At 32.1% G+C, this 19,597-nt stretch overlaps 1 protein-coding gene across 4 annotated transcripts in view; it reads left to right on the top strand.

Annotated features, from left to right (window-relative positions):
* FER (FER tyrosine kinase) overlaps nucleotides 1–19,597 on the top strand; it is a 418,420-nt gene that overhangs the window by 172,494 nt on the left and 226,329 nt on the right. For all 4 annotated transcript variants that reach the window (XR_014023300.1, XM_081304219.1, XM_081304218.1 and 1 more), the window contains one exon: nucleotides 7,943–8,065. Coding sequence is in view for 3 of the 4 variants with exons in the window: in XM_081304219.1 (XP_081160345.1) it covers nucleotides 7,943–8,065 (123 nt within the window). In the remaining variant the exon portion in view is untranslated. The remainder of the gene's footprint in view (nucleotides 1–7,942; nucleotides 8,066–19,597) is intronic.

Here is a 19,597-nt window from a genome sequence, read left to right as displayed (position 1 = left end):
ATCATATGTTAGGCCATGAAACAAGTCATTTCAAATCTAATAATAAATTTTTAAAAATTCAGTTAGCTTTATTTACAACAATAAATTGAAATTAGAAATCAACCACGGAAGAAACCCTGGAAATATATGAATCTTTGAAAATTAAAGGCTATGCTCCTGAAGAAGCAATAGATCATTGAATAAATTAAAAGAAAAATTTTAAAGTTTCTTGACGCAATTGAAAATGGAAACCAAGCATGTTAAAACTTATGTGAAAAGCAATTCTAGGAGGGCAGTTCATAGCAGCAAATACCTATATCAAAAAGGTAGAAAGATCTGAAGTGAAAATTTGATAATACATCTTAAAGAAACAAAAAAAGAACAAAATTAGCACTATATTTCACTGGATAATTGTTACAGATTTCAGCCAATTTTTTTCCCCAAAACATTGCAGTGTAAACATTATGTGAAACTTATTTTTTTTTAAATTGTGCTGGTATTACTTAAAAATTATTTATTAGTAAACTGTCTTTGGTGCTTGACAAGGATACACAGAATACTCATGAATATACCTTAAAATTGAGTAGTTCAAATCAATGTACATCATTTCTTTGTGATAGGTAATGGGCATTTTTCTGGTCTGAAAAAGTAGTTAATGCAATAGTTGTTATTGATTTGTTATTGTAGTCAAAATATGACACTTGAGAAGAATTACTGTAGTGTTGCAAAATATGGCCTCATAATGTTTAATCTTGTGCCAGAGAATTCTGTGTCTCTGTCATTAGTTTCATTATATAATATGCCATTCCTAAGGGCCTCTTACCTGGGTGTTCTAAACAAACCACACAAGTTGGTTTGGGGAAAGATACAATACACAAATGTTGAGAATTCCAGGCTCCTGGCTCACAGTGTGGGAGAAGACAGATGCCCTTCCAAATGACAATCATGAATACATTGCTGCTCAGTTACCTTTTAAGTGACCTGGTAAACAATTATACCACATGACAATTACATGATGAAAGATTATGAACCAATTTTTGGACTAAAAAACAGAATGTGACAATTAGAAAATGGTAGTGATTATGTGGTGAAATACAGTAAAAGGAAAAATAATACAATTCAGAGGAGAAATAACTGAAAGGAAATGAACAGTTGCTTTTTTGAAAAGATAAGCCAAATTGACATTTAATTAAACTACTAAGAGAGGAATTGAATAAATACAATCAGAGATAAAAATAGAAACATTACCATTGATAGCACAGAAATACAAAGGATTATTAGAAACTATTGTAAATGACTATACAACAACAAATTGGAAACTGTAGAAGAAATGGATACATTCCTGGATACGTACAAACTACCAAAACTGATTGTGAAGACAGAAAATGTGAACAAATGAAATAATGAGGAATGAGGTCGAGTCATTTAAACAAAATGATTATTTTATTACTTTTTTCTTTTTTTCTGTGCAGGAAAAGCCTGATAGCTTCACTACAGAATTCTGCCAAACATTTAAATTTTGGCAACTTTTCTCCGACTATTTAAAAAATTGAAAAGTAAGGAATTCTTTGAAACTCATTCTTTTTTGTCATCATTACCCTGATGATACCTGAGAAGAGCACACAATAGAAAGAAAACAATAGGCCAGTATCCCTGATAAACATTAAAATGTGAAAATCCTTAACAAAATACTGAATATTGAATCCTGAATTCAACAATATATTAAAAGAAAATCATTCACCATCAAATGGGGTTCATCTCTGGAATTCAAGAATAGTTCAACATACACAAAACAATTAATGTGATACACCTAAGACACTAACAGAATCAAATTTAAAAGAAACCTCCATGTGATCATTTCAATAGATGTATAAAAAGCATTTAATCAAATTCAACATTCCTTTGTGATAAAATCTCTCAAAAGATTAGAAATGGAAAGAATGTACCTCAACAGAATGAAGGCCATATGTGACAAACCCACAACTAGTGTCATACTGAATTGGGAAAAATTGAAAGCTATTCCTTTAAGATCTGGAACAAGACAGGGGTACCCATTTTCACTACTGTTTTATTCAATATAGTATTGGAAGTCCTAGCGAGAACAGTTAGGCAAGAGAAAGAAAGAAAGGACATCCAAATTGGAAAGGGTAAAATCAGATTGTCCCTATTTGCAGATTACATGATCTTGTATAGAAGACCCTAAAGACTCTACTAGAATATAAAAAAAATAAATAAAAATTAAAAAGCAGGCTAAAATAGTTACAAAATATCTTAAAAGAACTAGTTTTTTTTTTTTTTTTTTTAAGAATCCAATTAGTACTGGTCAGCTTTGGTCAAGGTGCTCCAGAGTGGTCTTGGCAACGGGGACTTGAAAATCTGATGTCATCCTGCTGTCAGTCAAAAGTCAAGAGGTTAACCCAGATAAGACTCTGAAAACTTCTGTGGGATCCCCAATAAAACTGAAGTAAAAAAGAGGCACAGTTTCCCTGAGAAGAACCTTTCTCTCCCTTGAGACTATCCCCCTTTCCCTATCCCTTCAATAAACTCATTCTTGTTACTCTGAGAAAAATAGTAAACATAAAATAAAATAAAATAGAATAAAATAAAATAGCTACAACAAAATAAAACAAAGCACAAAACCCAAGAACAACCTAGGGACAGATTTAACCTAGAGGTAAAAGATGTATATAATGAAAACTACAATACGTTGATGAAAGAATTTGTGATTAACTTGGGCGACATAGAGAGACTCTATCTCAAAAGAAAAAAAAAGTCTGGATTCTTTCTATCATATTAATAAATCACTGTAGAAAAAATAAAAAAAAAAAAACAAGTCCATCTGTATGTAAGTCCAACCTCAGTTCAACTGAGTTAGAAGAGATTTTCAGAGATCTGTTGAGATAAAATATGACATTTGGAATTCTTAGTGTATAAAGAAACAAATCCTTAACGATTTTTTAAATATTATTTTAGTTTTAGATAGACAAAATATATTTTATTCATTTATTCTTTTTTAAAATTAGTTTTAATTAGTTATGCATGACAGTAGAATGTACTATGATACATTATACATAAATGGAGTGTAATTTCTCATTTTATTAGTTATACATGATATAGAATTGCACTGGTCGTGTAGCCATATATGTATATAGGGTAATCATGTCTGATTCATTCTACTATCCTTCCTACTCCTATATGTCTAATTCATCCTACTATCTTTCCTACCTTCAAATGCCCCTCCCTTCACTCTCCTCTACCCAATATAAAGTATCTCTTTTCTTCCCTAGCTCCCCCACTATTATTGTGAGTTAGCATCTGCACATCAGAGAGAAAATTTGGTGCTTGATTTTTGGAATTGGCTTCTTTTGCTTAGCATGGTATTCTCCAGCTCCATCCATTTACCAGCAAATGCCATAATTTCATTCTTTTTTAAGGCTGAGTAATATTCATATGTATATATACCACATTTTCTTTATCCATTCATCTCTTGAAGGATACCTAGGTTGGTTCCATATTTTAGCTATTGTGAATTGAGCTGCTATAAACATTCATTTGGCTGCATCACTGTAATATGCTGATTTTAAGTCCTTGGGGTATAAATCAAGGAGTAGGATGGCTTCTGAGGAATTTCCATCCAACTTTCCACAATGGTTGCACCAGTTTGTAATCCCACCAGCAATATATCAATATATGATTATACCTTTTTCCCTACAACCAACATTTATTGTTACTTGTTATTCTTGATATCTGCCATTCTGACTGGGGTGAAATGAAATCTTAGAGTAGTTTTGATTTGCATTTTTCTAATTGCTAGAGATATTGAGCATTTTTTCATATATTTGTTGATTGATTATATTTCTTCTTCTGTGAAGTATCTGTTTAGTTCCTTAGTCCATTTATTAATTGGGTTATTTGATTTTTTTTTGGTGTTAAGTTTTTTGAGTTCTTTATATATCTTGGAGATTAATGCTCTAATCTGAGGTACATGTGGTAAATACTTTCTCATATTCTGTAGGCTTTCTCTTCACATCATTTTTTTCATTTCCTGAGAAGAAGTTTTTTAGTTTGAATCCATCCATTTATTAATTCTTGATTTTACCTCTTGTACTTTAGGGGTCTTGTTAAGGAAGTAAGATCCTAAGCAAACATGGTGAAGATTTGGGCCTACTTTTTCTTCTATTAGTTGCAGGTTCTCCGTTCTAGTGCTTAAGTCTATCTATTTACTTTTTTGTAGTGCTGAGACTCAAAGCTAGTGCTTCATATGTGCTAGGCAAGTACTGTACCACTGAGCCACAACTCTAGCCTCAGTCCTTAACAATTTTAATGAATGTTTTATTCTTGATCTTTTAGGTACTTAGGTAAACTTTATAAACACACAGTCTTAGCATTTTTTAGACCCATTACTGTATCTTCAACTTTAAGAAATTGCATTAATCAGTTTTGCACTGTTAAGATTTTCAGAACTTTACTGACATCAGCGTGATTGCTTTAAAAAATTAAATTTAAAATTAGATATGTTCGTAAATTAAGAAAAGGAAATTAAAATCTCCACTATTTTATTCAGTAGTTTTCTAATTATAGAGCTACATTAGAATTTTATATCAGACATGAGAGCAGAGGCTGATTTGAAATTTCATTCTATATGAACTTTATCTTATTATTTACCTTTCATCCAACACTGTACTTTGATGTCTTGAGTGTGAGTGTATAAGTGTGTGAACTTCCCAGTATCCTTTTCTATGTTTTCTTATTTGTCTCTTTAACTTTACAGCCAGTACATTTTATTTATCCACATAAGTTTATTAATACAAACAGTATGTGCCATGCACTATTCTGAACCATGGGGATACTATCCTGAACAAAATATGTGAATAAATTCATCACCTGATGAGTCCACATTCTAGAGGGGGATAGAGACAACAAACAGACAAATAAGTAAAATATATATGATGGTAGAGTTAAATGAGATGTATATCATGATGGTAATAAGTGATAATTAGGAAAAGGAGATGGGAAATTAAGTGGGGATGGGAAAGCAGGTATTGAATACCTTGTAGGGTGGCCAGAGTAAACCTCACTGAAAAGGTTACATTTGATTTAAAGACTAGAAAACAGTAAGGGATCTATTACCCACCTGGCTGTCAGAGGAATTAATTCAAGCAGCAGAGGAGAGAGCCCGAGGAAGGTGTAAATGTGGTAGTTGCAAAACAAAATGGAAGTGAAAGTGACTGGAGGGAGGTTTATAAAGAGGGGAAATAGAAGAGGTAAGAAAGACAATAGGGAGGAATTATATAGGCTCTGATAGGACACGGTAAATAAAGAATTGGCTTTTAATTTTATTCATTTTTGTTTTGCTAAGACTTTGGCTTTTATTCTGAGGGAAATGAAAATGTTGAGCAAAGCCCTGACTGCTGTGTTGAGTTGCCTAAGGGTGGAAGGGGAGAAATGGTATATTTGGGTTTAAATATTGGTGTGGTGGTTATTATTGTTTCATTGCGTATTATACTTCTATGACCTGATGCATATCTTTGTTTCTAAATTTCATATAAGAATGCCTTCCAGGGTAATCCAGTTATTCACTGATAAGAATTTTTTTTGAGAAAATGTAATTTATATTTGAATATGACTTGAAAGTTTTTTCCCCCCTATATATCCATATTTAGAATAGCTTTGTCATCTCAGAAGATCCAGAGATCATCTGTTTCACCAGTGAGTAATTTGAGACACTGAAAGTTCTTGCTCAATGTAAAATGTATGAATATCTTCCATGTGAAATATTCTTAAGCATCAGAGCTGATATATCAAAGCTGGCCTGGCTACTTTGTACAAAAGTTCTTTAGGCAATTTATTAACAACTACTCTGAATTGACTATAACACAAACTGCCTTGAGTTTAAATATATATAGTTAAATAGTAAACTTTTCCCCCCATCTCCTTAATGTGTTTTTGTTCCTCAACTGATAAAACAGATATGTATGTACGTTTAAGTTTTATATAAATTAAATTCTGATGAGTTAAATCTTTATACCATGGAAAAAGAGCTTTGAGTTTTTAACCTTTAAGTGGAAAAACAGTTGCAGTACTGCAAATAGTATCAAATTTAGATAGTTTTCAATGTTCTTATCTCTGTCTTGTTTTTTTTTCCTTTTCTTTTGACAGCACTTTATCATTGAGCTATATCCCCAGCCAGCCTAAAAGTTCTCATTTTTTTTATCCTTTTTACCTGACACAACATAATTATACAGTATGATAACTAAATGTATGTGTACCACATGTAATGGTTAAATCAGGGTAATTGCATTTCTATCTACATAAACATTTGTGTTTTTTGGGGGGAGGCGAGCCTTCAAACTCTTCTCATTCTTTATAAAACATATATTAATATTTGTAAACTATAGTCACCTTAACATGCTGTAGAGCATTATAATTTATTCTCTTTATATAATGTATTTTGATACTTGTTATCCAGCTTCTTTCTCTTCCCCTTCCCCATCCCCTTCCTAGCTTCTAGTGATCACTATACTGCTCTCTAATTCTATAAAATAGGAAGTTTTTATTTCTTAAAGTTTTCTTTAAATTGTACACACCCATGTCTGTATCTGCATTTATTTGCTACATATGTTCGCATGGACTTTTTTGTGAATAGTCAGAAGATTTTATTACATTGTATCATAATGCTTCTTGAATTGAAAAATATGGCCAATATGACATTTTTAGTTGCTATATTTACTGCTATGAGTTCATCCATGTAATGGCCTACCCACAGGTCAAAATTGTCTTAATAAGCTTTGGGAAAATGCTACTTACCCGGTGATCTGAAATAAAAATATGCTAAAATTTGAGCATGTTGGTATGTGAAGTTCTGTCACTGGTACATTATATTTCTTCATTAAGAGTGCATGAGGTGGTGCATACCTATAATCCTAGCAACGCAGAGAAGCTAAAGTGGGAGGTTCTCAAGTTCAAAATCAGCCTCAGCAACTTAGCAAGACCTAGTTCCTTTTTTTTTTTTTTTAGAGAGAGAGAGAGAGAGAGAGAGAGAGAATTTTTAAAATATTTATTTTTTAGTTATTGGCAGACACAACATCTTTGTTTGTATGTGGTGCTGGCACACATGCCAGACGAGCGCGCTACCACTTGAGCCACATCCCCAGCCCAAGACCTAGTTTCAAAACAAAAAATAAAAAGGTTTAGGGATGTAACTCAGTGGCAGAGCATCCCTGAGTTCAATCCCAGTACAAAAAAGAAAAAAAAAGTGCATAAATGAGTGTTTTTGGTAATAAATAACATAGCATAGAAATGCCAACTAATTACTATGTTGATAATAAATGATAAGGATTCAAATATTTATGATTGCATTAGTTACATGTCTTGAAACTTTTGATATGATTTTTAATAATCCAAAATTTTATCAAATGGAATTACCTGTAGATATATGTTAACATATTTTTTATTCCTTAACTTGAAAGTATTGTAAGCTTTGTTTCCTTTGGTTATCATTTTGACAAAATGCATTTCAGGTCTGTTAGTTTTTTTTTTAACTCTTTATATATATATATATATATATATATATATATATATATTAGTTGTTGATGGACCTTTATTTTATTCATTTATTTATATGCATTGCTGAGACTCAAACTCAGTGCCTCATACTTGCTAGGCAAGTGCTCTACTACTGAGCCACAACACCAGCCCTTTCTTTTTACTCTTAATAAACTTGAATTGGGTTTACTCAGTATTGAAATTAATGTTTTCTGTCAAAAGGTTGATATTGGAGCTTTAGTTATCCATTTAAAATTTTTACCATCTTAACTAGCTTAAGTAGATAATCCAGTAGTGTTAAGTGTATGCATGTTGTTGTGTTAAATGTTGTTCTTAAATGGAACTGAATTTCTCATGAATGTAGTCTTTCTGAAAACAATATCTTCATATTTGTTTTACCTTATTGTTCTCTCTCCAGAATCTGTATCGATTTGAGGGCACTGGGTTTACAAACATCCCTCAACTAATAGATCATCACTACACAACAAAACAAGTCATCACTAAGAAATCAGGTGTTGTTCTGCTGAATCCTATTCCTAAGGTAAGTGTGCTTAAACACATAATGTTTGCTTTAAAAGAATGCTTGGTGAGTTAACATTTTCCCTGGTAAATAAAGTTCTTAGACCATGTGTCTGAAACTCAGAAACAAAAAAGTTTTGTGCATACCACTACCAGTATACCAATACAGTTGAAGTATAGGATTTCCTTAAATTTTGGGGGGTGGGGGGTGGGGGGGTGATGGGTATCAGGGATTGGACTCTGGAGCACTCAACCCATATCTCCCGCCTTATTTTGAGTTGCTTAGTGCCTGGCTTTTGCTTTTGGGTGAGACTGGCTTTGAACTCAGGATCCTCCTGTCTCAGCCTTCTGTGCCGCTGGGATTACAGGCATTCACCATTGTTCTCAGCTGAATTTCCTTAATTTTATAAGATGTTTGCCAGGATATAATATCTGAATTTCTCTCCCTTTGTTTTGCAGTTTTTCTTGAAGGACTTGAGGCTTTTCTTTAAGTTTTATACTTTGAAAGCTTCAGGTTATAAAAGACTAAGCAATGTAGACTTGAGTGATATTCAGCAGTTAGGAGTAAATTAGAATTTTACCTTTAGATGTGAGGTTTCCAAGATACTGGAACTTTTAAAAGCTATGCTACAAATTCAGCAAATCATAATTTCCCTGTGTAGAGTCAGATAGGTAGGTGAGAGATTGCTTTAGGTCACTTTTATCTCTAAGATCTATCAAAGAACTCCTTACTTTCATGTGATATACACGAGATTGGTTAGGTAAGAAATGGGTGTGAGCAAGGTTTGTATTTTTAAAACAAAACCTGTGGGGACCAGAACAAGTGTACTGTGAGCTGACTTAGCCTCTAAGCACCTTCAGTGTTCAGAAATTAGGTTGGGACTGTAACTTTTTTTCTTTTGGCAACTGTCTGATATGAAGAACAGCATAGAAATAGGAAAGTTACAAAACTTGATGGATAATATTTATTGATTTTTATAGATTAAAGGATGGCTTTAATTTTGAAATACATTCCAGTCCTAAGAATTCTGTTACATAACCCAGATTTAGGGACTTGAAAAAATAATTGTTACATTTTCTGTTGTTAATCTAGAAAACAATGTCCATATTTAAACTTTATTATATTGCTAAGTCTTCACTGAGGGGCTGAGCTTTAGTAGTTCTTTCATAGAAGATTTTGATAGTTGGTTGCTAAACATTCTAATTCTATAGTTTAAGGACTTGACATTCTTATTTTTTAATATTTATTTTTATTTATTTATTTTTAGCTGTAGTTGGACACAATATCTTTATTTATTTTTTTTTTTATGTGGTGCTGAGGATTAAACCCAGGGCCTCACACATGCTAGGTGAGCGCTCTACTGCTGAGCCACAACCCCAGCCTAGGACTTGACCTTCTTGTATAACTTTTTTAAAATTGCAAAGTTGTTTCATTCTTTGTTAATATTTTCCATTTAATTATAGAAAACCCCATAAAAATTCTCTAATCTGGAACAGGTTGTGACTTTTTTTTCTAGAAAATGAAACTAGTTTGCTAGCATTTCTTTTGTTTATGAATAAATACTGTTTTTCACAGAATTCCCATATCTTTTTATGTCAGAGTAATCTATTCTCATGGTTTCATTTATTATTTATAAATTAATAACTAGTAAATTTATATTTCTAATGCAGCATTAGCTTTCCCCAAACTCAAGAATTTCCCTAACTTTTACCTCAAACTCAGTTTAACATATTTAACTCTAAAAGTTGTTCTTCTTCATTTAGTAAGTGGTACCACAAAATATCCCAGTTCTCAAAAATCATAAACTGATGGGTCATCTTTGACATCTTCACCACTGCTTCCCTCCCTAAGTGGTGGGAGTTTTATAGTGTTAATTGTACATTTGGAGTATGACCTCAATTTCATTAAGTCCTAGTGTAAATCAAATTTGGTGCAAGAAGATACTTTTTACCCATGTAAAGTTAACAACATGTAGAACTGGGTTTTCAGAGATATGGATATCCTATTTCACAAGCCAACCAAATATTTTCACTGTCTAAAGGTTTAGAAAAGTCTCAAGTTGAGGGACCAGAGCTATAATAGAGAGAAACAGCAATGCAAATCTGGGCATGGGTATGAATACATAATTTCAAGTGAAACAGTACCCCTTAGTATATAAAATTTTCTGTGAAATTAACGCAGATAATGGATTAGATTTTCTGGACTATTACATTGTCAATTATTGTCTTTTTCTCCAACCTCCAACACTGTGAAGTTGATTATCTCATCATTTTATAACACTAGCTATGAAAATAAATGTATGCTGGAAGCTATAGAAGATTAAAGAGCTATATACGATTGTTTTACGAGGTAGAAACTTAAAGTTTCTACCTGACTATTAAGTTGATTTAAAGTACTGGCATTTGAAATATGGAAATTATTATCTCAGTTCATTATAAATATTGTTAAACATTTGATTTATAAAGAATCATATTACTCTTTTAAAAAGTAATCACAATGCAGAGGTTGTGAAAGTTAGATAATTTTCAATTATGACCGAAGAACAAATTGATATGGATTTTGTTATGGTAGTATTATCTGTCATATATCTTCCTTTGAAAAAGTTATCTGTACTCTTAAAACCAAATCCCTTTCTTGATTTAATTTGTGTAAGAAGTTAATATCTATGACCATATAATATGCTATAAATATCTAATTTTCACCTCGTTAGACTTCATTTTTAGCACACATAAAAAATGTTATTTTGCTTTGAATATAATTTCCTATTTATTTCTCTTCCCATTTATTTTTTCTCTTACCCATGAAAATTCAAGTTTATTATTCTAATACTGACAGTGACCAAAGTAGTCTCTCTTATATTTATGTCCTTGTGAGTATTCACTCAGAGGTACATGAAATAGAGCAATCAGAGGTGAAAGAATTTACCTAACTTTAACGCAGTAATAATGCTAGTGAGTGCCCACACTATCCATTACTCATCTTCCATGAACTGATTTTTCCTACACTGCCTCCTAGAGCCTGTGTGAAGATATAGAAGATGGAAAATATTGTAAGCAGGGCATATTGAAAACCCATTATAATTATCCTGGGATTAACAAACATAAAGGACATGCATATGGTCTGTTCTTTACTTAGTTCAGGTTCTGCTGAAATATCATTTATCAGACAGGTCTTTGCAGAATGCCACATATAAAATAGCACATTCTCTTCTTTCCCCTTTTAAAATTTCTATGTGTCATGGTTATGTTTATCTATTATTTAATGATGTGTCTTCTTTTTAATGATATCTTTTTAATTGTTTACGTCCCATAAGTGAAATGTAAGCTCCATAAAGTCAGAATTATATTTAACAATTACTACAGCCAAGTCCCCAACCAGAGAGTGCTGTACCAGAGTAGGTATTCAATAAATATTTATTGAAAAATTGAATGCATTGAGCAGTTGCTGAACTTTTGAATTCCTCTCTGTCAAAAGTCCCCCTGTCCCTACATCAACAGTGCTGGCCTTTGAACCCTGGTTCTCTACCATGCTAGGCAGGTGCTGTCTCACTGAGATATACCCCCAGATGCCCACTGGATTTTTAATAAGTGTCTATACAAGGAAAATCATTAAACTCTAGTATTGTGTGGACAGAGTTAAGATATGAGTTAAACTTAAGGTTTGGCAAATATGTGTGAAAGAAGGACATCTAGTTTAAGTTTAACATGTAAAATGCACTATAACAGCTTTGTTAAATTCAAAAGTTTTCAGATTTAGCTTTTTTAAGAAAAAAATCTATCTGATTGGAAATTAAATTTTAAAAAGTTCATGATTAAATGAAGATCAGTTAGGCAGAGAGCCATTAATTTACTCCTTAGAAGCTTGAATCAAGTAGTTGTGACTTTTTACCAGAATTTGGTGTTGATTGTGAGAATATTAGAGGCATATTTTTGAGAGGAAGTAATCTGTATGTTTGTGAATATATTATCTTGTTATCAGGAGACAGGTTTGTGGTAACAGAATTTATAATCATACATGTGCAAAAACAGTTATGATTAAGTTCTTATGGTTAGGAGAAGAGAATTGATCTTAAATTAAGTTCTTTATTCATATTTTTAGTTTCAGATGACTTAAAGACTACTTATTTTACTTTATATTTAAGTAACATAGCTTGCCTCTTCCAATATTACTATTTAATGATTTTTATAGAAACTTATGATAACAGTTTTTGATATGCTGAAGTCTTTTTAATATAAAGCATTATGAAATCAGAGACTTCCTTTTTCTTAAGTCACTATCCATTTCCTTAATACATTGAGATTGATTGGGTAAATTTTAAAATAATTTAAAAGTTCAGTAAAGAAAGAAGAATGGGAAACATACATGAGCCAGTGTTTTCCCATGAAGTAGATATTTACCTAGGTACCTACTAGTACCTAGTACTCAGTCTGTGCTGAGCAGTGTTCGGTATTATGACAGAATGCAAAAGTGCTATGAAAATAAACTAGGATAAAGATATAAAGATATAATGAGGGCCCAGGTTAGGTATAGTGTGGTGGTGGTGGTGTGTGTGTGTGTGTGTGTGTGTGTGTGTGTGTGTGTATGGGATAGTTACTGTTTTTAAACATTATGATCAAAGAAGGCCAAATGTATTTTGTGCAGAGATGTGAATCAAATAAAGAAGTTATATGTGTGGTTATATGCAGGAATAATAATGAAATGTTTTAACAGTGTAGTATGAATAAGAAGCTATTAGATGAGATATCAGCTGTAAACAACTGGTAGAACCATCCATGTGGTGGAACATCTCTATGTGTACCTGGGGAAAGAGTTCCTTGGTGTTATGAGGAACTGCAGAGGCTACTGTGCCAGAAACAGTGATTGAAGGAAGAGTGATGGGAGATAAGTACAGCTTTGGATTAATTTAATAACTAAATATATGCTGTCTTAAGAAGTTAGTTGCTTATTATGGAGTCTAAGAAATTTACTTCATTTGAATAGAAACTTAGAATAAAATTTTATAAGTTTACGTAGTGAGTCTCATAAAAACATTAAACAGTAATATTGGAAGAGGCAAGCTATGTTACTTAAATAGTGTGTAAATATTGAAATTTACTCCCATAATAGTGGGAGTGAATTTCAAGGGAGTATTTATTTTGAATGTAGCCAAATAAGTTGTAGTCAATTTCATTTTTAGTTTCTGAGAAAATTTTTTTCAAGTAATATTATTTTTTGAGGCATCTAGCTATCTATACTTTTGTAATTAATTCTTTTATGCTGTCATTTATATGGATTTTAAATGTATTTTTTAGATATAAATGGATACAATATCTGTATGTTATTTATTTATTTTTATGTGGTATTAAGTATTGAACCTGGTACCTCACCCATGCTACGCAAGTGCTCTGAGCTAAACCCCAGCCCCATTTATGTGGAATTTTAAAAAAAGTAGTGTGTGTTTAAAATTTGAAGAGATGAGAGTGATCATTTTTTAGCCCTTGATAATAAGAGTATTAAATATCATGTCAAATTAGATTTATATTTGTATAAACCCATATTTTGGAAAAATGTTTTGAACTAGAATGCCCACTGTTAGGATTTCTATTTAATTGACACTTTAATATCAATTAATTAGGTCTAATGAGAGTGGAAGAGCACAAAAAAATTATAAGATAGTCTCAGTAAGGGAATTCATCAGAAATATGGAAATTTCACTGTAAGCCTCATATTTGAGCAAAGATAATCACATTTTAAATCCCAGTTTTCTCCACCATTAGCAGCACTATGTTAGGTAAGTCAGCTTTCTAACTATCTGTATCCTACGGTAACTCCATTTGAAGTTGTAGAGATCATGTGAGAAAAATTTATGTAGGTGTATATTAGATAAGAGTATACTTCTCATTTAAAAACTTTTTTCAACATGCAGAAAGAGCCTACAGAATGGGAGAAAATCTTTGCCACCTTTACCTCAGGTAGAGAATTAATCTCCAGGATATGTAAAGCACTCAAAAAGCTCAACATTAAAGAAACAAATAACCTAATCAAATGGGCAAAGGAACTGAACAGATACTTCACAGAAGAAATACAATCGATCAACAAATATATGAAAAAAATGTTCAAAATCTCTAGCAATTATAGAAATGCAAATTAAAACTACACTGAGATTTCATTTCACTCCAGCCAGAGTGGCAGTTATCAATAACACAGTAACAATAAATGTTGGTGAGGATGTGGAGAAAAGGGCACAGTCATACATTGGTAGTGAGACTGCAAGTTGGTGCAACTTCTGTGGAAAGCAGCATGGATATTCCTCAGAAATATTCCCAGTTATCCCACTCCTGAGCTTATTCCAAAACAACTTAAAATCAGCATATTATAGGGTTGCAGCCACAACAATGTTTATAGCAGCTCAATTCTTAATAGCTAAACTATGGAACTAATCAAAGTGTGCTTCAACAGATGAATGGGTAAAGAAATTGTGGTGTATATACACAATGGAATATTACTCCACCATAAAGAAGAATGAAATTATGGTATTTGCAGGTAAATGGATGGAACTGGAGACTATCATCTTAAGTGAAATAAGCCAGTCCCCCAAAAAACAAAGGCCAAATGTTCTCTCTGATATACAGATACTAGTGCACAATAAGAGGGGTAGAATAGGGAAGAATAGAAGTACTCTGGATTAGACAAAAGGTAATGAAGGGGATGGAGGGCAGAAGGGATTAGGAAAGACAGTAGAATGAATTGGACATAACTTTCCTATGTCCACATATGAATACATGACCAGTGTAACTCCACATCATATACATCCACAAGAACAGGAAGTTATACTCTATGTATGTATAATATGTCAAAATCCATTCTACTGTCATGTGTAACTAAAAAGAACAAATAAAATTTTTTAAAGTTTTTTTCAAAGAACAGAAATTAGAACAGAAAAAAAATATAGAACATTGTAAATTGTGAAATTAAAAAAATGGGTGATTACTCTTATGAAAACAATCTGCTTTTCTTATTAAATCTTTTTACAGTTTCAGTTATTGAGTATTAATATTGTTCCCATTATTAGGAAACTTGGAGATTGTAATTTACCCAAAATCATATTTTTTTGTAAATTTCAGAGTTGTTATCTAAAATAGATTGTCTATTTATCATCTTTTTATTATAATCCCAGCTAGCATAAATTACAGTCTACTATCTCAGTAATGTCAACATTTCAACAACAATTTTTTCTATAATCCAGTGTTCTAGCACTGGGATATAACAGTGAATTTGTCAATTATGGTCTAATCACAATGAAAGTCTGACAGAGACTATAGCATGTTGTGCTAAAGGGGATGCAGGGTGATATTTCAATATTTAGCCTCCATTTAATACAGTCGGGAAAGCCAAATTAAACTTTGATTTTATTCTCGATGTGTTATATCCATAATATAAAAGAACCCTACCATAGCTCATGCAACATGTAGACTATTTTTCAGTTTTTTAAAATTCTCATACTGGCATGTATAATGCCTTGGGTTTTATCCCTAGCAATGAGAACTAAAAATTCTTATTCTTTACCAGTAAACATTTGGAGAAAATTAATGTTCGCCTCAAAAAAGTAAAATAGGCCTTGGAGACCGCTAGTTTTCCATTAATGATTACTCAGTGGATTTACTTTCATAAGTAAGGACAGTGTACTTCATAGTGTCTCAAATATAATTTTTAGTTTGAGGAGCCAGGCTTTTCAGTAGTAAGTTTCATACATCTTATCTACCCTATCAATATTTGAAGGATGTTGGGAAAAGGCAGATGAAGCCTATGAGATTAGAATAATAAGTCACTGGAATTTTTTATGCATGCTGAAAGGAAGTATTTTATATTTACAACACAAATATTGCCTAATACATGTCATTTCATCTCTTTATTTATTAGACTTTTATATGCATGGGCTGTGGAAAGGTTTTTGGTATGAATATGGTTTTATAATTTAGCATTTTTGTCCTGTTTCCTGTTGGAAACTGTACAATGGTGACTAAGAAGAGTAACAATAACAACAACAAAATACATAAACTGCATGTTTCATGAAACTAGAAGCCACATGTAATCTATAGACTTCAAAGTACATCCTAAGATAGCCAAAAGCACCTTAGGTTATTCATAAGTTATGTAAACTCTTCGTGAAAATGTAAATTTCTACAGTCATTGTGGAAAACAACATGGAGGTTCCTCAAAAAATTAAAAATAGTGCTACCATATGATTCAGCAATCCTTCCACTAGGTTTATATCCAAAGGAAATGAAATCAGTATGTTGAAGAGATATCTGTACTTCTACATTTATTACAGCACTATTGAAAATTGCCAAGAAATGTAAACAACCTACATGCCCATCAACTGATGAATACATAATGTGATTGATCTATGGGGAAGTTACAGTTGGGTAGGGATAAGAAGCAATAGGGTAACTATAGATAATAATAATGTACTTACATTAAAAAAAACAGAAAAGGTGTTTTTAAAGTTTTCACTATAAAGAAATGATAAATACTTGAGGAAAGAGGTATGTCAAACCTGATTGAAACATTACAAATTATTTATATATATTTATTATATAATAATATTTAGGGGCTGGGGATATAGAGTTGGTAGAATGCTTGCCTTGTATGTATGCACAAGGCCCTGAATTTAATACCCAGCACCACCACATAAAATAATAATAATAATAACGACAATAACAACAACAACAACAACAACAGCTATTATTATAAAGCTGTGTTTAGAAGTTTTTTCTACAATATGAAGGAAGAAATTGTATTTTATATTGATATGTAGGCTATACCAAATTAAAGTGTTGGTGTGTGTAGAACTGAATCAGTTTTATAAAATGATGTTTTATGTTTCCTACATGTGATACATTCTATTACAGTTTTAAAAATTTCTGCATCCAATAAGTTGATTTTGTAAACTTTAATGTGACAATAGGAAGACTTTTTACAAATCAGTAAGAACTGATTTTTACAATTGCAACATATAAGTATTCAGAAAAGGAACAATTAGCAAGAAAATGCTTCACAGAGAAAGATGGACTAGAAGTAGATCATGAGGAAAGGGAGGAGAAGGGAAATTATTTAAAAAAGAAATGTTATAAAATGTGGGATGTTTGAAGACCTGTTTTTAAGGAAGGCAAGATAAGCTTGACAGAAGCAAGTTATTTGGAATGGCTAATTATCTGAAAAGTTCAGATTGAAGTCAGATTTTTTGAGCCTATATACCAGGATTAGGATGAAAATCACCGATCTGTTAAAGGTCTGATAAGCAAGTGGTGAATTTGATCTAAGTATATCCTAAGTGTAAGTGGTAATACTGCCTAACTCACTAAAATATTGAAAAATGTCCAGCCTTTTACTTCCTTAAGAATTTAAGGAATATGACAAAAATTTAGAAAAAAGAAAAAAATCAATGTTCATTTTATTATGTTTCATGTTCAACTTGTGTAGCTATAACCAAGTTATATTATAGTAATGTTAAAGCAGAAACAAATTATTAGCACCATGGAAAATTAAGTATGATGGAAACTTAAGAGCACTTAATATAATGTGCAAACACTTAAAGGTCTATATAAATTCTGTGTCGAGATTGAAATTTAGCTGTAAGATTCCTGGAAGCTGTTATAGAAAATGAGTTAACTGACTTTATGATTAGAAAGAGAGATGGGTTTTAATTTGTTTAAAGCAAAGTTGTAATACCAATAAATTCATGGATATGAGGTGTGCCCCAAAGCTCCTGTGTTAAAACAGGAATATTTACAGGTGAAATGATTAGACTGTGAGAGCTATAGCTTAATATGTAGTTTGAGTGAACCAACTGGGTGCTAACTGTAGGTAGGTGGGACATGGTTGGGGGGAGGTGGGTCACTGGGGTGTGCCCTTGGGGATTATATCTTGGTCCTTCCCTGCCCTACCCCAGCTTTCTGGGCGCCACAAGGTGAGAGACTTCTATACTGCCACCTATGATGTTCTGCCTTAACTCAGGACCAGAGCAATAGAGTCAAGTGACCATAGACTGAACCTCTGAAACTGTGAGGCCAAAATAAACTTTTCCTCTTATAAGTTGTTCTTGTCAGGTATTTTGGTCACAACATTATGTAGCTGAAACACAGTTTTAAAGAAAATTTTTCTCTTGGGATTGTAGATGAGAATGTCCACAACATTTCTGCAGAAGTTTAGGAACGTTTTCATAGATTTTTGCTTTTATTATCCTTTAATAACAGCCAAGAGCATAATATTAAAATACAGCTTAGTAATGAATATTCTGCATCATCATTTTTCTCTATGTCTTTGCTGAACAGAATAGTAAAATTCTAGGATTATGGATTTATGTTCAAAATATTAATAAGTTAGTGTTAAATACATTCAAAAGTTTAAACCAGTACCAAAATAACAAAATATTATATCCATTACATTTACATTTTCATTTTCTCATCTTTAGTATGTATCTGGAGAGGTTAATATTTAGCTAAATTTGTAAAAGTGCACATATTCAAAGGCAAGAACCTTAAGAATGAATGGATTATCATTAAAGTATTGCTTTTTCATTCATACATTGCCCTTGTGAAAAAAGTCAGCAATTTATTTTATAAATTATCAGTTCTACATAATTTTACAGAGGGCCACTATCTCTTTATATTGTCTTACTCCTCAATTCCTAGACTAAGACATTGAGAACATATTTGATATTCTAAAGCCCCAGAGTACTAAAAGAGTAAGATATATAAAGCAAGAAGTTTAGTCTTTCTAAGAAAACAAAGGAATTCCAATGTAGGAGATTAATGTCAATCCTTTTATTCTTTAGTCAGCACAAAAGCAATCAGTAGAAAAGGAGGAGCCCAGGAGAACTGATAGGAAATGTGTGGGGTGACTTGATTAGAAGTGGTAGTGTGGTGGACAGAGAAGAGGGCCCTCCTGCCTCTATCCTGGATTTTTCTCTTCAATTACATAACTCCTCTTCCTTAGAACAACTCTCTGCTCTCTGTATCACCAAAACTTTTATGGTGGACAGCCTCTAATGATGATGCAATTTCCATTTTCCTTGTTAGTCACCTTGATTTTATGTATATATTCATAAAGTATTCCCTGGAAATGTTTCCCCCTCAACACATATTGAGTCTTGCAGTAGTTATAGCACTTACTTTATTCAGTCTTCTATTACAGTTAGTGTCTGACATCCCATTAGATAATAGCTCTTCAGTAGCAATAGGAAATTTTACTCATTTTTATGTGTTGCACATGGTGAATGGTAAATATTTGGTATTATTTTTGAGAAAACCTAAACATAAGTACTTTATATATTTGAAAAAATATAAACAAAAGGCCTAAGTATTCTATTCTCAAAATAATGTAGAAATTTTAGTTTTTCAGTTTCCAAATGGAGCATGGTTTACATTAATGAATGAGATTCTTTTAGAAATAAAATATACTTAAATTCAATTTCATGGTACAATAATTTATTGCTGTATTATCTTTCCTTTCTTTCTTTGCAATATATTTGAATTTACTTGTGTTTGGGGTTATAACTCAGTGGTAGAGTGC

This window comes from Spermophilus citellus, assembly GCF_964194105.1.
Source record: "Spermophilus citellus genome assembly, chromosome: 1".
Classification (NCBI taxonomy): Eukaryota; Metazoa; Chordata; class Mammalia; order Rodentia; family Sciuridae; genus Spermophilus; species Spermophilus citellus.
Note: the sequence above shows the minus strand (reverse complement) of the source record. Positions and strands in the feature narration are given on the sequence as shown.